This window comes from Lissotriton helveticus, chromosome 3_1 (genome assembly GCF_964261635.1).
Source record: "Lissotriton helveticus chromosome 3_1, aLisHel1.1, whole genome shotgun sequence".
In the NCBI taxonomy this organism is placed as follows: Eukaryota; Metazoa; Chordata; class Amphibia; order Caudata; family Salamandridae; genus Lissotriton; species Lissotriton helveticus.
In genome coordinates, this window is record NC_136061.1 from 366782347 (window position 1) to 366808960 (window position 26614).

Here is a 26614-nt window from a genome sequence, read left to right on the forward strand (position 1 = left end):
CCTGGCGAGAGACCCTGCAATCCGCTGACTGGGGCGCTAGGGTCGGCGGGACTGTGATCTGAGGCCGCGGTGCGCTGCCTTGGCTCGTCCGGAGCTTGGGGACCCTAGCTGGATACCGTCTTGGGACTTCTCCTCTTCCCCTCAGGCTCCCGTGGGGGCGGCCGAGTGGAGTGGGCGTCGCAGGCCGTGGCTCTTGTGCCTGTGAGTGTCGGTGGAGACATTGCACTGCCGGCGACCGGTGCTGCCCACGGGCGCTGACGGTAACCGAGCTCCTGGACTTGTGACGCAGCACCCTGGAATGGCGGCGACGAGTGGGTCGATGGCCGCGGGATGCACTGAGGGGGACTCGGCAACTTCCACCCAGCTGGGCGGGAGTCCCTCCTCGGAGCTCGATCGAGACCAACGGCTGAACCAGCGACTAGATGCCATACTTGATGCGATCGCCTCGACTAAGGACGTGTTGCACCAAGACATCGCCCAAGTGGCCGTGGGCCTGGGGCTGCTGCGCGCAGATCACGCGAAGCTAGCGGACAAAGTTAAGGACCATGACCAACTATTGCTGGACCTGAAACCGTCGGTGGTGGCCGCGGAACATAAGATCACTGATATGTTGGCCCGGTTGGACGCGTTGGAACGGAGGGCGGAGGATGCAGAAGGCCGCAATAGGCGGAACAACGTGCGGGTCGTCGGCCTTCCGGAATGGATTGAGGGGGAGGATGCAGTGGCCTATATGGAGAACTGGTTCCGCACTGTGGTGGCGCCGGAGGGGCTCACTCCTTTCTTTACGCTAGAGAGGGCCCACCGGGTACCTGCTCGCCCACCGGGGCTTGGTCGCCCCCCCCGCCCGATGGTGGTGAGACTCCTCCACTACAAAGACCGGGATCTTCTCATCCAGCGGGCCAGGATGTCGGGCCCCTATGACGTGGAGAATAGTAGGGTTACGATCTTCCCGGACTACACCCAAATGGTCCAGAAAAACCGGGCGTCGTTCCTGGCAGTGAAAAAGGAGCTCAGGGAGGAAAGCATTCAGTACTCCTTGCTCTACCCAGCTAAGTTGCGGATCATGTTGGATGGGTCTACGCACTTTTTTCAGACTCCGGACGAGGTTTGGCAATGGCTGGAGTTGTACAGGGCGGGTACGGACAGATCGCATAAAAGCAGGCGAGATGAGCCCAAGCAGCCCCGGGTGAGACAATCGCAACGCATCCGATCCCGCAACAGGCGCCAACGGGAGAGGCGGGAGGCCCAAATGGCGGCGGAAAAGAGGGATGCACTCGCAGCGACGGCGGCCATTACAGGGTCGCAACAGAACAGTGAACGTGCGGACACTGACTCGGGAGGAGAAGGCGGCAGGTCGGGAGAGGAACTTTCAGAAGCGGACAGTTCGAAGGGGCCGGAGGTGACCCCACAGACCTCGGATGGTATCTTTTGCGGCTGACATTGGGTTGGATTGAGCTAGATCGGGACTTCATGGTGGGGTGGTATCCTGTTGATAGGGGGCCGGGACGCCGGGAGGGGGGGATCTGTGCTTCAAGAGGGATGGAGGCGCGGGGCGTGGGCTCCGCTCGCTGAGGTCGGCGGTGATTCACCCCCCTTGGGCCCTTAAGGCCGCCTGTGGTGGAGACCACAGGGTTATGAGTGTGAGAAGTTGTTTCAAGGTTTGGATGGGGGCGGACATTGGGTTCGTGTGCTCTGTCCTGGGGAGCGGGGTTTGGGAAGTTTTTCTGTTTTGGGTGTGTTTGGGGGGGGGCAACTGCACTGGGGGGGTTATGAACATTCGTTATTTGATTTGGACTGTACGAAGTTGGAATGGGGACATTACCTAATCTGAAATGCCTAACGTGGAATGTCCGGGGGCTGCGAACTATGGTGAAACGTCATAAGGTCCATGCATATCTTGTGCGCAGGGGGGTTCAGATTGCTATGCTTCAGGAGACTCATCTCACTAAGAAGGAATGTACTGCCTTGCAGAAAAGATGGCGGGGCCAGGTGTTTGGCACCACCTACTCAGCGTATGCCAGGGGGGTGCTGATCTGGGTGAGGGCGGGGGTACCCTTTCAATTGCTGAATCAAGTAGTGGATCCGGATGGCCGGTTTGTGGCGGTGGAGGGGAGGTTATATGGCCGGGATGTGGTTTTCTGCTGTGTGTATGCGCCAAACACTGATCAAGCTCGATATCTTGATAGCCTCTCAGGGGCGTTAGCCTCCTTCCTGGCGGGCCCGATAGTGCTAGGGGGGGACTTTAACTCGATTACTGATGTGGCTCTGGATAGGTCCCATCCCCCTCTGGTGGACTCCCCGGTGCGCAGGCTGACCGCGCACAGGAAGGACTGGCAGGATAGGTGGGGGCTGCTGGATGTCTGGAGGGAGCGGCACAGGGAGACCAGGGATTACTCCTTTTACTCTGCGCTTCATGACCTGCATGTCAGGATTGATTCGGTGCTCTGTGGTGGATCCCTAGCTCCGTTGGTCTCCCATGCGGAGTACTTAGCTAGGACTATCTCAGATCATAATCCCCTATTGGTGCACATTCAGTGGCAGAGGGAGCGCTCAGTTATACCAACGTGGCGGCTTCGGCCGGAGACACTTGAGGATCCTGTCTTCCAAGACGTGGTTCGGCAAGGCATTGATAGCTATTTCGGAATGAATGCGGGCACGGCCACGAGTAGGTCCATTGAATGGGATGCAATGAAAGTGGTGGCGAGGGGAGTGTGTCTGGGCAGGTTCTCGAATGCTCGCACGGCTGTGTTGAATGACCTCGTGACAGCGGAAGATAGGTTGAGGGACCTGGAGCGCCGCAGGCCGGCTAGACCGGACTTACAAGCCCAGCTATTAGAAGCGAAGGAGGTGGTTGCCACTGAGACGGAACGTTTGCGATGCTATGACTATAAGCAGTATATCGTCAGGGCGCATGCGGAAAGGGACAAGGTGGGTACCCTCTTGGCCAGACTGGCCAACCCGGAACTTAGGGGCTCCCCGATCCTCGGCATTCGCACTGTGCAGGGGGAGATGGTGTACAACCAGGCAGCGATATTGGAGTGCTTTAGGGGGTACTATGAGGAACTGTACCAGAGTCAGCTGGAGGTGGGGGTCCAGGACATTGTGGAATACTTGGGGGAGAGGCAGCTTCCGGTCCTTGCTGAGGAGGACTCGAAGGAACTGGGCGGCCCGGTAACGCTCACGGAAATACGGGCGGCCATAAAGCATATGGCCCGCAACAAAACGCCCGGGGTGGATGGATTACCGATTGAATTTTATCAGCAGTATGCGGATATTTTGACACCCAGATTGCTGACGGTGTATGCTGAAGCATTCGAGGCTGGGGCGCTGCCCGGATCCATGCGGGAGGCCTTGATTGTGCCGCTCCTGAAGCCAGGCCGGGACGCAGCGGACGTGCGGTCTTACCGCCCGCTGTCCATGCTGACGGTGGATTATAAGATTCTGAGCCGGATACTGGCCACCAGGCTGGCCCCGTATATGACGGGCCTGGTACATAGGGACCAGGCCGGGTTCATACCCACGAGGAGCACGGCGCTGAATGTTCGCCGACTGGTGGGGATAATGGACGCCATCTTGGACGGGGAGGGTGCCCCTGCGGTCCTATCTGTAGACATCGAGAAGGCCTTTGATAGTTTGGAATGGCCGTTCCTGGACGGAGTTTTGGAGAGGTTTGGTATGGGCGAGGGGTTCCGCAGGTGGACAAGGGTCTTGTATGCATCGGCGACGGCGAGAGTACGTTTGGGCGGCCTGGTGTCTGCGGCGTACCCGGTGGGCAGGGGCACGCGGCAGGGGTGCTCTCTGTCTCCCCTGTTGTTTGCTCTGGCAATGGAACCTTTAGCGGTCCATGCGAGGTCGGGTGTCGTGTACTTGGGGATAGCCAGGGGCGAGCAGTGGCATTATATATCGCTTTATGCGGATGACTTGCTCCTGTACCTGGCTGACACCTCCCGGGCGTTGGCCGGTGCTATGGAGCTGCTGTCGGAGTTCGGCCGGCTGTCGGGCCTTAAGGTCAATTGGGCGAAGACTTGTGTGTTCCCGCTGCGAGCGGGTTCACCTGCTCCTGACGGAGACTTGGACGTGGTGTGGGAACCATCTTGTTTCACCTATCTGGGTGTTCGCATTTACCACGCTACCGCAGACCTATTGGAGGGCAACATTGGTCGTTGTGTCCGGGCACTGCGGGGCAGCTTGTCTTTCTGGTCGACCCTCCCGCTGACGGTTCTAGGCAGGATTGCCCTTCTGAAGATGGTGGCACTCCCCCGCTTTCTCTATTATTTCCGGACGCTGCCCATATGGATTCCCCAAGGGGTCTTCAGAGACCTGAGGTCGATGATTATTGGCTTTCTGTGGGGGCATGGCCGCCGTAGAGTGGCCCTGACCACGCTCCTCCGCCCGAAGATGGAAGGGGGTATGGCTGTGCCTGACTTTGAGCTGTATTACCTAGCGGCACAGCTGCAGGTTCTAACACAGAACGTGGCTAGGGTGTTCAGGGGTCCGGAGGAGGACCGGGATCGGGGGATGCAACGCCATGTGTTGTCCTATATTATCATGCAGCAGAGGCTTGAGTTGCGGGCCCTCACCGTGGAGGAAAGGACGCTCCGTTTGTGTTGGCAGAGGAGCCTTCGGAGAGCGAGGGCTTCGCGGCCTTATGCGCCGGAGATTCCGATCGGCATGCTGACGGCCTTGCCGCACGGGGGTGATTGGTCCCCGTTGCTGGCTTGGGAAGAGATGGGATTGCAGGTGGTGGGCGACCTGTACATAGATGGGGCGTTGGCACCGTTTGAGGTGCTCCGGGACCAGTTTGGGCTGCCTGACGGGGGGTTCCTCCTACACGCGGCAGTGGTGGCTGCCGTACAGAAGCACTGGAAAGGGGGGCTCGTAGAACCAACGACGACTATGGCGTGCCAATATGTGGTGATGGCAGCTGGTACGGTTAAGGCTGTGACGTGCCTCCATAATAGGATGCTGCATGAGGGTCTGGAGCCGCTCCTGGGGCTCAAGTCTAAATGGGAGGAGAGTGTGGGCCGCCCCATACCGGATACGGCGTGGGGACACATCCTGCGGCGTACGTGGAAGGGCACGAGGAATGCGCGCTTTCAACAAGTGCATTTCTATGTGCTTCATAGGGCCTATTTAACCCCGGAGAAATTACAGCGGTACTTCCGGGTGCCGGATGCCCGATGCCCACGGTGTTCGTCTTTGGGTGCGGACATGGATCATTTGTTTTGGGGGTGCCCGCAATTGGGGACCTACTGGGCAGAGGTAGGGGAACTCCTGAATGAAGTGTCTGCCAGGGAGGTGGACTTTGATATGGCGGCGTGCCTGTTGCTCTGGTTCCCGCACACCAAACGCACCAAGGTGACGAGCAAATTTATTGACCTGGGTCTGATACTGGCGCAGAGGGAGATATCGTGGCATTGGAAGTCCAGGGAGGGGCCCTCGCTGCGTAGGTGGAGGAATGAATTGCTGCGGTGGTCTGCTTGCGAGAGTGTGCTCCGGATGAAACAGGCTGTTAAGTTGGGGAATGAGAGGGTTCTGGACGCGGCGCGTGCATGGGAGCAGGTGGTGCAGGCCTTGCGTGACTCTATGGTGGATGACGGGGATGGAGAGAACTGAGCCGGTGGACACCACGGGGCGCACACAGAAGAGCTAATTTCCGCGCTGTGGTAGATCCATCCGACTCGACAGGGCGAGGGGTACTCCTAGCAGTTGCCAGGGGGGGGGGGGCCTTGGGGGGGACTGGTTTATGGGACTTGGGGTGGGACGGAAGCCATTAGGGGGTGGCTAGCCTGGGTGTCTAGGCTCTATTAGGGAGGTTGCGTGCTGTGGCAGTGGGGGAGGGCTGGGGGAGCGGCCAGGCGAGTTGGGGCGGGGGCGCTTAGGGGGGGCCCCGAAGCGCGGGATGTTACTGCATTAGTTTTGGGATGGCTGACGGAGATTTTGTTGTGGGGGGGGGGGGTAAAAAGCAGATACGTACGATGGCTTTTCGACCATGGTCCCTGTGGGACTTGCACTGTGATTTTCTCCTATTGCTTGGATCAACATGCCGCCCGGCCTCCGGGATGCGGGCTGAATGGCTGTGTACAGTTTGGATTTATTATTGGACAGTGGGGTGTCGCGGGGACACTGGTTGATTGTTTGTATCCTGTGGTTTCTAACTCTGCAATAAAAATATGTTTAAAAAAAAAAAAAAAAAACTCTTGCGGTGCAGCGATAGGCGGCTGCCACAGGACTCTCAAAATGGCGGCAGGCTCTTTTCTTTTTGGGCCTGGTCCACTGAAATGGCCCTGGGACACCTTGGAAATCGGACGCTTGTCTGCTAGGTCTTGGACCCCATTCTCGAAAGCGTCCCCTCCGCCTTGAGGATTCAACAAAAGTTTTGGGGGCCCCCGACTCCTGCAGGCTTCTGGTGGGGAGCGGCTGCCATGATTGCTTGCGGAATGACCACGACGGAGCCACGAGATGGTGGTGCTTTCATGGTGACGCCAGCTTCAGTGTGAAACATCCAGAAACAAGGTGGGGCTTTCATCGTTTGGGAAAAAAAAAGTTTTCATCCAATGAAAAGTGTTATTTTTAGGTCATATGATCAAGCCTTCCATCATTAGGAAACCAAAAGTAAAATGAACCAATGAAAAGTTTTATAAACAAGTCACATGACCTGTTATGCGGCATAGGGTATAAAATGCGGAGAAAATACATTGGCACGTGAGGCGGCGTCAGTAGCGGACCGATGTGCGAATAGGCCGAAGGCAACACAACGCGCCAAGATCCGGATGGCACCGAGGTGGTGTCCAGCAAGTTGCAGCACTGGTGTGGCCATCCTACAATGCTGAAAGTCGGCGTGGGGCGCCCCGTTGGCCTGTGAGTTTGCGTCAGTAGCGGACCGATGTGCGAATAGGCCGAAGGCAGCACAACGCGCCAAGATCCGGATGGCACCGAGGTGGTGTCTAGTAAGTTGCCGCACTGGTGTGGCCATCCTACAATGTTGAAAGTCGGCGTGGGGCGCCCCGTTGGCCTGTGAGATGGCGTCAGTAGCGGACCGATGTGCGAATGGGGCCAAAGGCAGCGCAACAATATTTTCGGAATAGAAGACACCACAAGGCGCTGAGATGCCAAGATCCGGATGGCACCGAGGTGATGTCTAGCAAGTTGCTGTACTGGTGTGGCCATCCTACAATGCTGAAACTCGGCGTGGGGCGCCCCATTAGCCTGTGAGATGGCGTCAGTAGCGGACCGATGTGCGAATGGGGCCAAAGGCAGCGCAACAATATTTTCTGAATAGAAGACACCACAAGGCGCTGAGATGCCAAGATCCGGATGGCACCGAGGTGGTGTCTAGTAAGGTGCACTGGTGTGGCCATCCTACAATGCTGAAAGTCGGCGTGGGGCGCCCCGTTGGCCTGTGAGATGGCGGCAGTAGCGGACCGATGTGCGAATGGGGCCAAAGGCAGCGCAACAATATTTTTGGAATAGAAGACACCACAAGGCGCTGAGATTCGGTTAGCACCGAGGTGGTGTCTAGCAAGCTATGCAGCTGAGTTGCGTGCGCACTTGCGGCGAATAGGTCGAAGGCAGCACAACAATGTTTTCTGAATAGAAGACACCACAAGGCGCTGAGATTCGGTTACCACCGAGGTGGTGTCTAGCAAGTTGCTGCACTGGTGTGGCCATCCTACAATACTGCTCCGAATAACGGCGTGGGGTGCCCGAAGGGGGGGGGGGAGGCGGCGTGAACGGGCCTTCCTAGGTGGAGGCTCGTCTGCTATAGTGGGACGCCCCTTTACCGTTTCAGTTGCCATTCAGCTGAGTTTTGGCCGCTCTTGATGCTACAGCGACAGGCGGCTGCAACAGGACTCTCAAAATGGCGGCCTGTTCTTTGGATTTGGGCCTGGTCCACTAAAATGGCCCTGGGACACCTTAGAACTCGGACGCTCGATTTTTTTTCCTTTCCTCTACATGCAAAAAAAGGTAAATGCCCGGTACGTTATACGCTTCATCTGCCACGATGTACTCTCCAGAGGAACCGGAAAAAAATATAGTTATGGTAACTATACCATGCATCGTCATATGGAGAGGTGGCACCAATTAATTATAGTGCTGCATAAAAGAGAGATTTGGAGGAGAACCCCCGACCTGCCAGTACATTCATCAAAGAAGTGGCACTGACAGCATCAGAGGCAAGGGAAACGGTCCCAAATATTTAGAAGAACTTTGGAAAGATTAAAATGACATGTTTAGATTGTGGCAAATTAATTTCATGTGGACAGATGAGTGTTACTCTATAAATACAGCATATGAACATCATCATAGTCGATGGTTGGTAGAGACATTTTGACTATATCCTCGACCTGCCCGTCCTCGCCCAAAATGGCGCCGGAATAAATGGGACTCGTAACTCCTTGTTGTGTACTGGTTGCAGAACCTTGAAATCACGAGATACGTATGCAGTTTTGAAGCACATGGCGGGCGGGGACGAGAATTGATTGAGTATTTCGACATCCCTATTGATATTAAGTTCTGATGTGTTATTGATTACTGTACTATTGAAAGTTCGAATTAACGTCACGCATGGTACTTGCCCGCAAATGTATATCTAGATAATTTTATTGTAACTGGCCCTGTCGTATTTTAATTATAAAATGTACGTCCACCGATTCCGCAACTGTTAGACACCTTAGTTCTTGCAACCTAATGGCCCGCCCGTTACGTTCCTCTACAGTGTAAATGTCTACTCATCATATACGATTACAGTTTGCTCCATGGCCGGCCCACGTGGTTATAGGCTCGTATTTGTATAATGAAATTTTCACAATAAAGGTTTTTAAAAGAAAACATGGTAGTAGTATATACATTGGTAAAGTTTTTAATAATAGTCACTGTTTTAGAATCATTAAAAGGCAAGTGAAATAAAGCAGACCAATTACATGAAGGGTAAAAGGTATAATACGCAGGAACGCAGTAAAGATAAATGGTCAAGGGCTGTTGTGTTTTCTATTCCTGCAACATAAAGTGATCGATAAGAATCTCATATTCAGGCGTATCGGCGACTAAGACAGCAGGTCGACCCTCTTTTGCTCAACGGCTCCGTCATGGGACGAAGAAACGCCCTTTTTCTCGAAAAAAGAATATATTTTACTTGCAGGACAGTTGTAAATTTTCCGGGAAAGTACATTAGCCTGGAACATTATAACATATATTTAAGAAAAAATAATGTTCGGAAGTAATAAAAAGCGTAATTTTTAGGTCATATGACCAAGCCTTTCATCATTAGAATAAGAAAAGTAAAATGAACCAATGAAAAGTTTTATTAACAAGTCACATGACCTGTTATGCTTACGTTACGCGCTGCGCGTCGCGCCCCGGATGACTTCCGGATGCGCTAACGCGGCGCGTCATATGACGCATTACGCGACAACGCAGGTCCAGAATATAGTCAAAATGTCTCCACCAACCAGCGGTCGGAACACAACCCCTTTCAGCAGGCTACATAGTTCTGTTAAATGACAACAGAAGGGACAGGCAACAAGAACCATCAGTCAAAGAGGGGAGGGCTAGTTCTTCTCTACCGGGTTACATTGGGGCGCTACCGGAACTGATCGAATCGGTAGTCTACAGTGTTTCTGGATGTTTCAGACTGAAGCTGGCGTTAGCATGAGAGCACCACCATTTCGTAGCTCCGTCGTGGCCATTCCGCGAGCAATCATGGCAGCCGCTCTTTATCGTTATTTTGGGTGGGGTGGGTGGCGGAGCCGAGCTGTATTGCAGCCATCATGGTGTGGAGTTCAGTTCATCTCACTAGTTTCGTATTTGTCATGAGGGGTTGTTCTTAATGTTTCTATTTTAGCGAGGTCAAAAAGAGATCCCATTAGTGGCCTACTGATTTTGCTCGATTCCTTTTGTTTTTTTACACGATTTTTCGTTATCTGCAAAGACTAAACAGAGTATTGCGACTCTGTGTTTGTTTGTAAATAGAGAATGAACCAAAGAGAACCAATTCTAAAACAGTAAATGCTTGGATAACAATCAATCAAATGGAGAGAGAAGCAGGCACGACGTATTACAACGGGGGCAAAGGCCTGCGTTAACTACCTTTCACTATCTGCAAAGAGAGAGTACTCCTAATAGAAATGAGGGGGGGGGGCAGCATTCAAAGCAGATCAGTGTGCATAAACACGAAAATGTTTTTACTTACCATGTACTTGACATTCGACTGCTTATGATATTTGCTATTAAAAAACCATTGAAATTCACTGAAAAAACCATAGGTTATAGACCATATATAGTTAGGAATTAGCATTTACAAAACCTTGAAAATTCACTGAAAAAACCATAGGTTATAGACCATATATAGTTAGGAATTAGCATTTACAAAACCTTGAAAATTCACTGAAAAAACCATAGGTTATAGACCATATATCGTTAGGAATTAGCATTTAAAAAACCTTATTTTACCCACACAAAACCATTGAAATTCCATATATAGTTAGTTGCACTAACTATATATCGCGCACCCGCAATCCACTGCTGATGATGTCACATATTACATCATTCATGACATGGTCAGTGACATCACTGATGACATCACTGATGACATCTCAAATGACATCACTGATGACATCACTGATGACATCTCATTTGACATCAATGACCACATCACTGATGATATCATTCATGTGACAATACAATGCATCTCCTCACATTTTAATATAACCTCTGTTTCACCCAGTGTTAAATACAGAGTATAATTTTTGAAACCATTGACACACCAATACTAGTTACTACATACGCACTCACTGATTCCTACGTCTACACACACCTTCACTCATTCACCCATACAATCATTCATACATACAATCACTCATCTTTACAACACTATCATATGCACTCATACACCTATACAGACACTCACAGTCTGCCACTCATCCATGGAGTTACTCACACACCTAGTCAGTCCTGTAAAGAATCAATGACACTTCCATTTTCTTGTCTATACAGTTAAACATAGAGCACCTTACATTTTCAAACATATACTAACACATACTTACCTTCTTATACAATCATTGATACAAGTACACATTGATCTGCACAGAGTCATACACCTCCCAGCCAGCCACACACACACTCAGTCTCCCATACAAATACTTGGGCAATCAATCAATAACCCATATAGTTACTCATATAGCTACTGATCAACACATGCAGCAGTTTATAGAACAACAGACATAATGATGCACAAATTAAGACAGTTTAGTCACTAACCCATGCACTCAGTGAGACACATTTAATCACTCAGTCATACAGTCAGTCATGCACCTACTAAATCCTTCGTCCAGACACTTACACATCCACTCATTCTTCAATATGTAAGACATATTTAAACTTTACAGAAACAAAAAATCACTGGATGTTGTTATCAGTCATGTCATCAGTGATGTCATTTGAGATGTCATCAGTGATGTCATCAGTGATGTCACTGACCATGTCATGAATGATGTAATATGTGACATCATCAGCAGTGGATTGCGGGTGCGCGATATATAGTTAGTGGAACTAACTATATATGGAATTTCAATGGTTTTGTGTGGGTAAAATAAGGTTTTTTAAATGCTAATTCCTAACGATATATGGTCTATAACCTATGGTTTTTTCAGTGAATTTTCAAGGTTTTGTAAATGCTAATTCCTAACTATATATGGTCTATAACCTATGGTTTTTTTCAGTGAATTTTCAAGGTTTTGTAAATGCTAATTCCTAACTATATATGGTCTATAACCTATGTTTTTTTCAGTGAATACAGTTATACACACACCACCACACTTACTTACTTCTACAGAAACTTACTTATACTTACTCTCTTAAACAATCACTTATAGAAACACATACTTATTTATACTGGAACTCTTCCAATCTCTCACTCTCACATACACCAATACTCACATATACTAATTAAAAACATATGTAGTTACTCATAAAGGCACTATTGAGACAGTCATTCAGTCACTAACACACCCGTACACACACTCATCTACCCATACAGTCCTGCATAGATGCTGTCTTCAACACGTACAAACAGTGAGTCACTCATTCATGCATCTATGCACTAAGTAATACCCTCCACCGAACCATACAGACACTCAGACACTCATACTGATACTCACAAAACCAACTAATAACCCATATAGATACTCATGTAGCTACTCACCAACTCATGCAGCCACTTATACCTCATACACAAAGTGAGAGACTGATACAGATATTTACATATTTAAACATTACTCACTAACCCATGTATTCACTGAGATACACTTAATCAGTCAAACAATCAATTTTACAAAACAAATCATCCATTTAGACACTTATATACCCATTTAGTCTTCCATCGACCATGAGATATACATATATAAAACATATTTATTTTTCAGAAAAACACACATTCACTGGATGATGTCATCAGTGATGTCATCAGTGATGTCATTTGAGATGTCATCAGTGATGTCATGAGTGATGTCACTGACCATGTCATGAGTGATGTAATATGTGATGTCATCAGCAGTGCATTGCGGACGCGCAAGTTATAGTTAGCTTAACTAACTATAACGGGATAATTTCTATGGTTTTGTACGAGTGAAATGCCCAACTAACTATAACGCCCCTAAAACCTATGTTTTTTTCAGTATATATATATATATATATATATATATATATATATATATATATATATATATGTATATGTATATAGATATAGATATAGATATATACTATATATATATATATATAATAAATATATATAGATATAGATAGATAGTTAGATAGATAAACTCACTGAAAAAACTAATGGTTACAGGGGTGTTATAGTTAGGCTCAGGTTTCACTCATACAAAACCAGCGAAATTCGGCAGTATAGTTAGCTGAGCTAACTATAACTTGTGCCCCCGCAATACATTGCTTATGACCTCACATATTACACCACTCATGGCATGGTCAGTGACATCACTGATGGCATCAGGTTGTCTTTGACCCACGGCCCGTTGAGGTTTCCATCCAAGCAGAGCACGGTTTCCCGCTTTTGAAGGTGGTGAAGCTCGATTCAGGAACAGATTCATTTTATCTGTCTGCCCATTGGAGTAATGCAGTCCTGGAGATTCGGGTTTCCCGCCCCTGATGGGCCGAGCATTTAATTAGGTCTGGATCCATCGGAATTGATTTTGGGATTGGTTTTCCTCACTTGTTGGAATTTGTAACTGACAGAGGAGCCGTCTTTTTCGGACAATTAGTCCCTCCACCCGGACGCTAAGTACTCTGTATTTCTCCTGTCCTGAAGAGGCTGAAATTCCCAGGCTGAAACGTGTCGACACTTGCTTTAGAGGAGGCTCTACAAATTTAATACAGCCTGGTTAAGGACCATTGGTACACACATTTAAAGAACAAAGAGGAGAATATTTTTCCTCATGTGTGCACATTCTATAGACTATGGGGTCTATTAGGATGGCGGGCGAAGCTTCAGTCCACCAGCCAATCTAGCGGTGCTGGACAAGCTGCCAGTGGTGCGGCGGTCCCGCACTGGCAATTAGGATGCCACTGCCACTGTGGCAGTGGCATCCTGCATATATTACATTGTGGCGGACGGTGCTGTAGGCAGCACCCGCAACAATGCAATAAATGCATGTTGTGCATTGTCATGCACAACGTGACAGGCACCGTGCGGTGCCTGCCACCTTGTGCATACCAATGTTGGGGGGTACCATGGGTACCTCTCAAGTGCAGCTCCCCATTCCCCACCACTCTGTGGGCCCACAACGGGCCCCCAAAGGAAACACCGCATGCCTTTCCATGGCGGAGTCTCGCCATGGAAAGGCATCACACCGCCACCATCTTAATATGGATGGAGGTGCCTGCAAGGCACCGCCACCATATTGCAGGCCCTTTCTGCCCGGAACGATTGCCTATCAGGGCCAGACTGGGAACCAAAACCGGCCCTGGCAAAGTGCTCGGCCGGGCCCCCTCCCCCCTGTGGGGGGTTTGGAGGTGCCGCCGAGCTCTTTGCGGGGGGCGGTTTTCGGCCGATTTGGTTACAGGGACGATTTTGCAGCTATGCTGCAAAAACAGCCCTGTAACAAAATCGACCCCCAGGGGCCCAAAACCGTCCCCCACCCATGCGGCGCACCGGGGGATTGCCCGGTGCCCGCTACGGCCAGTCCGGGCCTGTTGCCTACCAGCAGAAAGGTGGCGGACGTTCTTTCCGTCCGCTGCGTTACCCCACGCCATGCTAATGTGATGGGGGGGTAAAAGGCTGTCCGGCGGGGTGTTTTGGCTGGCGGACCGCCACCGACTGTAGGGCTGTTGCGATCCGCCCGCCATCCTAATAGACCCTTCCCTCTTTTGGGGGCTGTATGAAAAATGAACAGCACAGTCACAATCAATAAAATGATAGGAAAACTAGGAGTAGAAGAATAATTTTTAATTGGCCCATTAGGGGTTGAAGCTTTGTGGTATATTTTCTATGTATGTGCAAGGAATTTTGTTTTAATTGTTCTTTTTATAAAAGTTTTTTTAACGTATTTTCTTTATGTGGGGTCATGTTTATTGTTATGTTTATATTTGTTGATGTTTGACACCATACAGAATTCAGGCATTATTTTTTATGTGAGTGGGGACAAATATAATCTTGATGGATGCATACAAAATAAATTTTCAAAGATCAGGCTGAAAATGCCAGTGATTAATTAGGGTAATCACATTGGAAATCATTTTATATGTATTCATTCCCGTATTACAGCTTTTCTTGTATTTACATTGGCTGGGTGCAGTCATGGCAAGTCTGCACAGCGTTCCTTGGCTGGTACCACAAATGCCTGTTGGGTTTTCATTGGCTAATTGAAATGAGTTAACTTTAGTTGATGACTTCTAATGAGAAGTACACCTGCTGTGGCATCAAGGGCTTCTCAGATATGCTATTTCACCAATCTTCTCTCCTATCGTTCTCGATTGCAGTGACCACGTGCCCAGACCCCGGTGACGTCGACCACAGCCGGAGAGTGATCTCTAATTCCAAGTTCCCTGTGGCGTCCACTGTTCGCTTCCTGTGCGACAAGGGCTATATTCTGACCGGGAGCAGCACACTAACCTGCTACAATCGGCAAGCGGGAAAGCCCAAGTGGAGCGACCGAACCCCAAAATGCATCCGTAAGTGATTGGCTGACCTTTGACATTAGGTTAGGGTGACCAACATTTTAAAGCCCAAAATTGGGAGCTGAGCTCGTCATGAGCATGGGAGGGGTTAAACTCAGTTAGTTGCCTGTTAATTAAATTGCTTTCTTGAAAGAACTGCTAACTATCCCTGCACTGTAAAACATAAAAAAACACCTCCCCCCGTTTTCAATCGACCCTCTCTAAAAACCGGGACATGAGCTAATTTTCTTGAAGTCTGCCAGGACAGTTAGTGGAAACCCGGGACAGTCCTGGCAAATCCGGGACATCTGGTCACCCTACATTAGGTCAGTTATTCCAAAGGCAGACGGAGTGGTCATGTACGCATATAACACGTGCATTTGTAAAGCGCACATTTGTCCGGAAGGATGTTTTAGCATTGAAGAAACAAGTTTTTGTGTTACCCAACTCAGTGGTACTCATTGTATTGACCTCAGGAGGTCGATAGGTTGAGTTTACTTACTGGAATTCGAACCTAGGGTCATGAGGTCAAACAGAGATCCCTGCAGAGGATACATTCATGTACTGAGCCACCAGACTCCAATGGGACCTTGAAAATTAGAGGGTTGATTCCATATTAAGAGAGATGTCTCAGTGATGACTACAGGGGGCGCCTTGTATACTGATCGCCTGTCATGACTGGTGACTGGAACCTGACGGAATGGTCATCATCCTTCTGAGTGGTCTGCCCGTAGCCTCAGAGGCTTGTGGGCTCCAACTGTGTTTATGTTCTCCATAGGCTTGGATAAAGTTACAATTGTTATTTTAATAGTGGAAGTGGTCTCACGTGGGTGGGTTTGATAAGATGGTCAAGTTTTTAACAATTATAAAAGTTAGCTAGAAATTGTACAACTCATAAAGTTTCTGGACCGGTCGACTTGTGAGCACGGGAGGGGCCCGGGGAGGGGGGGGGGGCGATGGGAATACTCCTTTTAGAATACTTGTGAGTTTCACCCACTTATGTTTTTAGAACACATTTATATCTTCCTGTGTATTGCCACTTACCGAAGAAAAAATACCTCAGCCCAAGTGAATGCTGCATGAAATTAGATAGAATTTGAAATTGCCTACATTTGAAACTAGGATGACCTTTTGGGTGCAAACAGCATGAAATTGTGCAGTTTTATCTTTGGAAGCACAAATGATATTCAATGTATTTGAAACTTTGCATTATGCATGTTGATGAGGCTACCAATAGAGAGGATTATACTGATCTGAAACTAAATGTACCTTATTCGGCAGTTGGACTTGCATTACTTTTAGGGCCCTCGTCCTCGTCCGAGTCATTACACTTTGAGGTGATTCCAACTCCAGACAGAAACATGCATTTGCAATGCAATAGGTCTCGCATTTGCAAGAGTTTAAGCTATTGGTGTGGTAAATGACAATGCCTTTTTTTTATCCGTTTTGCTAATTAACACAGGCATTTTCATTTACAATGCCAATAGCTCAAACTTGTAAATGCGAGAGCTATTGAAAGAAGCAGCCACCATTGTCCCGGGTTGCTTGGAAAGTGAAAGCAGGCATGGCGCGCTGAATGTTGCAGCCAAGCATGTCGTGCCTGCAGTAGGAGAAACTCAATAAAGAAAATAGTGCTTACAGACTGAAAAAGACGTAACAACCGAAGTAAAAGGGCCAGTCCTCATGGGAGGTTACAAATGAAGACGTGGCGGTACTAAGTAGGGACTAACAAACCTATTAATGAATCAGAAGCCAGCATTTACGCATGGCAATGACACAAGCCAATGACAAATATGATAAAGCAGAAATGAAAAGACCTAAAGAGGATTTCCCTGCCCAGATTTATGTCAAAGCGATACCAAAGGGAATGATGGACGGAGCGCTTGAGCAAATCAAACACTCACCCCCAGTCAACTGATCTGGGTTTAATCCATCATCTTTCTTTAGCTCACTCCACCACACCAGTTCAGACATGGCCATATGCAAATCAGTCTGACCCTGTGCATCATGGGAACAGTCCAGCCCGAACTGCCAAGCCATGTCTTTCGGCAGAGGTCAACCTGCTACGGCTTGCAGCAGTCCACATCAGGGGAAAGGACAATTTCCAGGTGGATCAATTGAGCAGCTCCTTGCCTTCTTCAACGAACCTCACCATATCCGAGAGGAACATCAGAAAGATTTGCAAGAGGTCCTGGATTACGTTCCTTAATCTCTTCATATCCAACGCCAAATCAGTTGGTCTACGCTAATGCTCAAGGTCTTTGGAGAAGGAAGCCTGGGGATTGGATGCTCTGATGCTGAACTGGCCCCAGAGAAATGTGAGTGATTTTTTGCCTTTTCGTCTAATGCCAAGAACTTTGCCAAAGTTCCAGCAGGAGAAGGCAAATATGACCCTGATAGTTCCATACTGGCTGAGGTGTCATGGTTTCTGACACTGAAGACTCAAGCAATTTGGCCTCCATTGGTGCTTCCTCCATCAAGCCATAATCCTTCTTCCTCAAAATCTGGATTTCTCAGTTTGGAGTTTGAAAGGATGAACTTATTAAGTAAGGGTCTTCCTCCGAGTCTAATTCTTAGCTCTGTCCTGTCCCTTTTCCATAGTATTACAATTCTAGGTGGAGAGGCTTCACTTAATACTTTCTTTTTTCCACGATTTAGGCACATTGGTTCACTATTAATGGCTTTTGAGAATTTTCCAAACCTCAGAGGGAGATTGATATATCAACCAGCAGAGTTTTCTGAAATTTTTCTATATCGAGGCCTCCCTTGAAATACTCATCTCCTTTTTGGGATCTTCCTGCAGTTCTTACATTTCTACAGTTTCCTCCTTATGAGCCTTTGGAAGAGGTAAACTTGAAATTTCTCTCTTACAAAGCGGTCTTTTTTGTTGTTATCACCTCTACTCCTAAAATCTGGAAACTGTTGGCTCTCCTTTGTCATTCCCCCTTCTTACGGTTTTACGAAGATAGGGTGATTTTGAGACTAAACCCTTCTTTTCCACCCAAGGTTAATTCTGCATTTCACATGTCACAGAAGGTGATTCTTCCTGCATTCCCTCTCCTTGTACTCAAGAGGAACTTTCTTTACTCTCTTTGGATATTAAGAGAGCTCTTTCTATTCATCTCAACAGGACAAAAGGTTGCAACGGTTCTGGAAGTCAGACCACCTGTTTGGGGCTTTTGATCAAGCAGGACGAAGAAAGAAAGTGACAAATACACCTCTGAGCTGATGGCTGAAGGCCACTGTTTTGCTGTTGGATCAAGGGTCCTCTGAGGGTAGATCAGTCCAAAGAAAATCCACCTAAGGCATGGCTTCCTCTTGGGCTGAGTTCCAGGGGTCTCCTATTCAAAAGATTTGTAGGGCTGCTACATGGTCCTTGGAATCGACTTTTGTCACACCTTACAAATTTAACAGTGTGCTTGACTATGGTTTAGATTTTGCTGCAGCAGTTCTCAAGTCAGTCATTAAATAATGTATTTCCTATTTTTCATGTTGATGTGCATTAACCCGTTTACTGCGGCCGTTATTTCGGCGCAGTGCGGGTGTTCTGAAGGGTGGGCGGGGCTGTGACGGCCAACGGTCGTTCGCAGCACCAGGGAGGGCGTGCTCACGGGAGCACGGAACGGGTTAAAGATCATGGTGTATACAAACTGGTGATACAGTGTTTTTTTGGGATCAAAGGCATATGATTGGGTATACCTCAAGGTATAATGACTGGGACAAGGGAGGAGGTAATGCCCTGATTACTTACTGGTAATGATTGTGACGATGACGAGCAGGACTAAGAGTAATAAGGATTACTGGTAAGTAATCTGGCTTTAATTTGGTTATTCTCTAATATATATTGAGGTGAGGCCAATGCTTCAAATGGCCATTAGTGCAGTTGTAATAAAAATGTGTGAAAGTTGCATTAAAGGCCCTTGGTGTTGGACAATCTCAAACCTACTGCAGCCCAGATTGATTACTAAAAGATTAAACATCTTTGCACACTTATTTTATGCTTTCATCAATAAATCTTTTATTCAGAGTCGACCCACAAAGACGGCATTCTTCCCTGTATTCCTCCACTGCCAAGCTTTGGAAATCATAGGCTATTATCACTGCCCCCAAACATGGCAAACTAAAGTTGCCTGCCTCTTGAAGACAATCTCACTTGTACCCATGGGCTGTCACCCATAATGCAACGCCCATGGCTTCCAAACAAGGGGGCATATTATCAAGGGGGTTTATCACCGCTTTTTTGGCTTTAAAAGCCAAGAGAGCGGAGTTAAAATTATCTCCCTATTACCTAGCTGTCGCTAACACCAGTTAGTGACAGCTAGTAGTAGATAGCGACCATCTTGGGCCCCACTTTGCATGTCAGTAATATTTATCACTAATGACATCCAAAGTGGGCTTGCCAAGATGTTAGCGACTGGAAACAGTCGCTAACATCGCTATCTCCTATTACCAACTATTGATATTCGCGCTAAGCGCGAATATCTCCAAAAGCTAACACCTGCCCTGAGCAGTTCTTAGCCATGTTATCCAATGGGAGGTGGATAACATGGCTAAGAGCATTAGCTCGGTAATGCATTAATATCGCTGACTTTTCAGCGATATTTATGCTTTGCGGCCGTTTTTTATCGCATTTGCGATAAATCTTGGTAATACCAAGGTTTATCTGCGATAAAAATCGCCGCAGCTCTGCGGTAAAATTTTGTCTCTAACCAAGCAATAGCGATAATTATCGCTATTGCTTGGTAATATGCCCCATGGTTTGTAAAATATAAATAACGCCACATAGGTAAACGGTGCACAGACATAATATCGACTCCAAAATATCGTTTGGACAGAATATCGAGTTTTAAATATCGTTTGGAGAAAATATCGACAGGACAGAATATCGACAGCCAAAATATCGTTTTTAAGGTAAGTGAAGTAATATCGACTGTAAATAATATCGAAAGTAAAAAATATCGTTTTTTATATAATATGTAATTATTTATAGTGTTTTTATGTTATAATATGTGTGAAAAGTGTCATTTTATGTTATAATTATTTTTAATTAATGATTTTTTTTTAATTATTGTGTCATTTTATTCTGTAGCGGGTTGTGGGTTTATAGGGGAATAGGGTGGGAAGTAATTTAATTATAATTAATTAAATATGTAAATGTATTAATTGGTAGTAATAATTAATTAATTGGTAATTAAATATTATATGTTAATTATTTAAAATGTAATTGGTAATTAACTTAATTTAATTTATTAATTGCTAATTATGTAAATTAAAATAATGTATTTCCTGTAGCGGGTTGTGGGTTTATAGGGGAATAGGGTGGGAAGTAATTTAATTATTATTTATTAAATATGTAAATGTATTAATTGGTAGTAATATTTAATTAATTGGTAATTAAATAATATTTGTTAATTAATTAAAATGTAATTGGTAATTAACTTAATTTAATTGATTAATTGCTAATTATGTTAAATTAAAGGGGTATTTTTAGGGTTCAGGTTCAGTTTTTAGTTTTTGGGTAAAGGGGTATTTTTAGGGTTCAGGGTCAGTTTTTAGTTTTTGGGTAAAGGGGTATTTTTAGGGTTCAGGGTCAGTTTTTAGTTTTTGGGTAAAGGGGTATTTTTAGGGTTCAGGGTCAGTTTTTAGTTTTTGGGTAAAGGGGTATTTTTAGGGTTCAGGTTCAGTTTTTAGTTTTTGGGTAAAGGGGTATTTTTAGGGTTCAGGGTCAGTTTTGGGGTACAGGGGTACAGGGGTACAGTGTAAAAATAAAGTAAAATTAAATTTACATTAATTTAATTTAATGAAAGTAAATTAAATTATATTTAAATAATTTTAAATAATTTAAATTAAAAAAAATTATTATATACTTACCAATACTTACGTTGTAATGGTAGTGCGTTGTAAAAGTTGCGTTGTAACGTCATATATCCACTGTTGCACTCTTTGCAGTGGGAATAGTAATTTTTACTCTTTTGTATTTGTACGTTAATAATATTGGCTATTATTTAATTAAATTTTGTTACTATATATATATATATGTTTTAAGAAATATGATTAAAAAAATATTATTTTTTTACTTTCAATAATTATTTAATTATTAAAATGTATTTTAAGTATTGTTAATTATATTTTAGTAATTAATTTTTTATATTAATGTAATTAAACATTGTTTTTATTAAAGTCGATATTTTTTACAACTATATTTTTGTTAACGATATTTTGTACTCGATATTTTTGTACTTACCTGTTTGTACATACAAACTCGATATTTTGGTTGTAGATATTTTTTCGTCGATATTTTGGGTAGTCGATATTTTGGTAGTCGATATTATTTCAGTGATCCAGGTAAACACCACCAAATACTCTCTAATCTGCAGACAATCTCACTTGTACACATAGTCTCTCACCCATAATGCAGCTCTCCATGGCTTCCAAGCATGGTTTGTACAATGTACATAACGCCACATAGGTAAATACTACTAAATGCTCGCTAATCTTGCCCAAGGTAATGGAAAAAGCTCAAGAGGTCCACCTACTAACTTTCCCAGGCCAGAACAATATAGTTGCAATCAGGGAGTTAGCCAGGCTTAGGAGAAGCTCTTTTGCTGCCGCTCTTCTTTTTCACCACTCTGCTCTACACCCTGTAGGCTACGGTCTATTGGATGACTTGCGCCTTCCATCTATCCTGGTATACACTGCTATTAGCAATATTATTTTAAAAAAGTAATAGTAGTAGAAATAGTAGTAGCAGTAGCAATAGTGGTCACAGTAACAAGAGTAATTGTAGTAATGGTAGTAGTAGCAGTAATAATAGGAGTAGCTGTAATATTAGAAGTAATAGTAATTTTAGTAACAGTAGTAGTAGAGTTTATGGTAGTAGTTATGTTGTTACAGCAGTATTTATAGTGGCAGCAGCAATAGTAGTGAAGGACAGAGAAGAACAAAATGAGGTCTAACCAGCAAAGATGAAGTCTGGAGAGTCTCAGAAATCAATCGACAGGGATAAGTGCTAGAGAGGGATGATAGAAGAGGCACCAGGGAGATCGATTAGAGTGGGAAGAGGGGAGAACATGGGTGAGCAGAGACTGGGATGGAAAACACAAGTGACAGATGCAGAGACCTGACGATAGAAGAACATTGATAGACTGAAAGAAAAAAGGTGGAGCCAAGGAAAAACATTGTGACAAACTTTACATGTTGACGTAGGGGTGATGTGCACATGAAAAACCTAGGTAGGTGTCTCCAAGCCTCAGAGGGTGAAAGGTGCATTTATGGCCTTTATAGACAGTATCCTTGGTATGTCGGGTCATAATGGGTGCATTAATGACACTTGTGGAACATATCCTTGATGTGTTTGGTGGTGGTAGGTCTAATGAGGTGCTATATAGATGTTTCCTGATCCTGATATGTGCACAAACTTCCCTTTCAGGTGTTACTAAGCTTCGGAATATGGCATGTGCAATGATGCCCCTTGCAGAAGGTGTCACTGGTGTGTCGGATGGTGGCAGATGTATGCCTTATGTGGTATGCGCATGAACGTTCCTTGTAGAAGGTGTCACCTAGGTCTTGGAGGGCAGTAGATGCATTATTAGTCCTAGCAGAAGGTGCCTCTGGTGTGTTGGGCAGTGATGCATGCATCAACAGCCATTGCAGGCTGTGTCCTTGGTGTGTTGGATTGTGCAACAATGGTCCTTGAAGTAGGTGTCCCTGGTGTGTTGGATGGTGCTAGATGCTTTGATGTCTCTGTAGAATGTGTTCACGGTGTGTCAGGTGGTCGTTCTTGGCTTTATGAACCTCTTCTAAGGTGTCCTTGTTGTGTCGGTGGTGGTAGGTGCCTCGATGTTCCTTGCAGAATGTGTGCCTTGTGTGTTTGGTGGTGGTAGATGCCTTGATGTCTTTGTAGAATGTGTGTCTTGTGTGTTGGATTGTGCTGGATGCCTCGATGTCTTTGTATAATGTGTGTCTTATGTGTTGGATTGTGCTGGATGCCTCGATGTCTTTGTAGAATGTGTGTGTCTTATGTGTTAGATGGTGCTGGATGCCTTGATGTCTTTGTAGAATGTGTGTCTTGTGTGTTAGATGGTGCTGGATGCCTTGATGTCTTTGTAGAATGTGTGTCTTGTGTGTTGGATGGTGCTGGATGCCGTGATGTCTTTGTAGAATCTGTGCCTTGTGTGTTTGATGGTGCTGGATGCCTTGATGTCTTTGTAGAATGTGTGTCTTGTGTGTTGGATGGTGCTGGATGCCTTGATGTCTTTGTAGAATGTGTGTCTTATGTGTTGGATGGTGCTGGATGCCTTGATGTCTTTGTAGAATGTATGTCTTATGTGTTGGATGGTGCTGGATGCCTTGATGTCTTTGTAGAATGTGTCTTATGTGTTGGATGGTGCTGGATGCCTTGATGTCTTTGTAGAATGTGTGTCTTGTGTGTTTGATGGTGCTGGATGCCTTGATGTCTTTGTAGAATGTGTGTCTTGTGTGTTGGATGGTGCTGGATGCCTTGATGTCTTTGTAGAATGGTTGTCTTGTGTGTTGGATGGTGGTAGGTGCCTTGATGTTCCTTGCAGAATATGTGCCATGTGTGTCAGGTGGTGGTTCTTGGCTTGATGGACCTCTTTTAAGGTGTCCTTGGTGTGTCGGTGGTGGTAGATGCCTTGATGTTCCTTGCAGAATGTGTGCCTTGTGTGTTGGGTGGTGGTAGATGCCTTGATGTTCCTTGCAGTATGTGTGCCTTGTGTGTTGGGTGGTGGTAGATGCCTTGATGTCCCTTGCAGTATGTGTGCCTTGTGTGTTGGGTGGTAGTAGATGCCTTGATGTTCCTTGCAGAATGTGTGCCTTGTGTGTTGGATGGTGGTAGGTGCCTTGATGTTCCTTGCAGAATATGTGCCATGTGTGTCAGGTGGTGGTTCTTGGCTTGATGGACCTCTTCTAAGGTGTCCTTGGTGTGCCGGTGGTGGTAGATGCCTTGATGTTCCTTGCAGAATGTGTGCCTTGTGTGTTGGGTGGTGGTAGATGCCTTGATGTTCCTTGCAGTATGTGTGCCTTGTGTGTTGGGTGGTGGTAAATGCCTTGATGTTCCTTGCAGAATGTGTGCCTTGTGTGTTGGGTGGTGGTAGATGCCTTGATGTTCCTTACAGTATGTGTGCCTTGTGTGTTGGATGGTGCTAGATGCCTTGATGTCTCTGTAGAATGTGTTCACGGTGTGTCAGGTGGTGGTTCTTGGCTTGATGGACCTCTTCTAAGGTGTCCTTGGTGTGTCGGTGGTGGTAGGTGCCTCGATGTTCCTTGCAGAATGTGCGCCTTGTGTGTTGGGTGGTGGGAGTTGTATTCAGCGTCTATGCAGATGTCGCTAATGCATTAGATTGCGATATGCGTATTCAGGACTCTTGTGCAGGATTCCTCGTGTCTCTGGTGAGGGCAATGCATTGATAGCGCTTGGAATTGGGTTGACATGGAGATACAGTTCTCTGAGATTGCCTTGTGTACCTTCTCCAGTGCCCTGCAATAGTGTAACGGTGAGTGTAGTACTTCTGATAATGATGCCCTAATCCTTGTCTTCTCCCTTCTTCCCCCGCTTGCAGCGGAGATGTACGAGCCGTGCCATCACCCGGGCCTGCCCCAGAATGCAATTCTCACCCCCGAGAAGCGACTGTACCAGCCCGGGGACTCCGTGCAGTTCTCCTGCCTTGCAGGCTTTGCCCTGAGCGGGCAGAGTGGCATCAAATGTGTGCCCGGCCACCCCTCCGTGTGGAGCAGCTCTCCGCCAGGCTGCAAAGGTGCTTGCTGCTTTTAAAAATGCCTCTGCTTGTTCGTGTGTATGTAAGCATTTCTGTCTGTTGTTAGTATAACGTTGTGAATGGTTGCGACACTACTTTGATTGTATTATGTCGAGTACGCGTTGCTTATTTATGTTTGGTTCAGTTATGTCATGCTGACTATTTTACACATACGTTCTGCTGACTTCTGTTGTGTTTTATTGTCAACAATATGCTTTGTATGTTTCGTTGAGTTAGGTTATTTTTAGTAATGTTAGTTCAGTTAACTCATTTGTTGCGTCATAGTAAGCTGAGTTAAGTTATATTGAGGTATGCTGTGCTGAGTTTAGTTCAGCTTTGTCGTATATATTATGCATTGAAGAGTTTTTATGTTCTGCTGAGTTAAATTAAATTGTCATGTGTGTGTTCTGCTCTGCATACGTACTGCTGAGTTATCTTATGTTATTTTATTGAGTTATGCCGTGTTGTGCATGCTGTGCTTAGTTATGTTATGTTCAATGATGTTATGCTCTGGAAGGAACTAATGTTCTGGAAGGTCGTTTTCAATTAGTCTTGGTTACTATTGGCTTCATTCATTGCTTTATCCTGTGCAGTGTAATGGTCATTTATGAATTACTAAAACTTAAGTGGGACATGCAGTAAATAGGCCTGGGCGAAATGTAGATATTGCTGGCGTAGTTCATGTGATTTCATATCATACTTGTTACCTGAAATTCCTGAAATAAACCCATTCCGCTGCAACCCACAATCATGCCCTGTTTGCTGCAAAATTATACTGCGCAGTGCGTGAACGGGCAGAACGCCGGTGGCTATTTTCCACAGCTATTGTGTTTGTGGCTGTATTTTTGTAGTGCGAAATGCGTCTTCATGTCATTTTCAGATGCAAGGCTGCATTTCACACTAAAATATAGCGTCAAATTCCAGATTTGCAGTATGCACAATTAAGCGTAATTTTCAAGAAGCTTCCAGTGATTGCGCGAAAACAATTTACATGAATTTCTCACGCACACCCTTAGTAGAACGCTTCCATTAAAGTGCTGACACACTAACATAATATGCCATACTCGGAAAACATCCTTTACAACGCAACTTTTACCACGCAATGCCTTTACAACGCGGTATTTACAACGAATACCTTTACAACGCATTGCGCTGGGGGGCGCTCTAGGATAGGGAATAGATTTAATTTACTATCCAACACCTTCCCTACTATCCACGGGGACTGGAGTTGGAATAGTAAATTAAACTATTCACTATCCAGCACCCTAAAGCACTATGCGTTGTAAAGGTATTTGTTGTAAATACCGCGTTGTAAAGGCATGCGTGGTAAAAGCATGCGTTGTAATGTCATACATCCACCATACTCCTACCTCAATAAGGCATCTTTCCACAGACCTCATCTGTGTGTGTGTTGGAGCCGCGTGGCAGTGCACTTTCCAGACTGCACAAAGTGCTGAGAGGCCACACCAGAGGCAGACCTGCATCTTACATAAGACACACGAGTTATTGATGGTTGTATACGTATTGCATAAGATGTTACTGCAGTTTGAGTGGCACACAGTCTGCCATTCGTTGTGATTTGGAGGGCAGCTGATGCCTCGATTTCCACCCATGTCAAGTCAGATTTCCATCACAGATCAAATGATGTCCCTTGTGGTCATATGTTTAGG

General features: G+C 46.2%; 1 protein-coding gene across 1 annotated transcript in view; it reads left to right on the plus strand.

Moving 5' to 3' along the window:
• The window catches only part of SEZ6 (seizure related 6 homolog), a 1048734-nt gene that overhangs the window by 997316 nt on the left and 24804 nt on the right, over positions 1–26614 (plus strand). Inside the window, exons 12-13 of the mRNA XM_078680080.1 lie at positions 14992–15183; positions 24750–24944. Of these exons, the coding sequence (XP_078536206.1) occupies positions 14992–15183; positions 24750–24944 (387 nt within the window). The remainder of the gene's footprint in view (positions 1–14991; positions 15184–24749; positions 24945–26614) is intronic.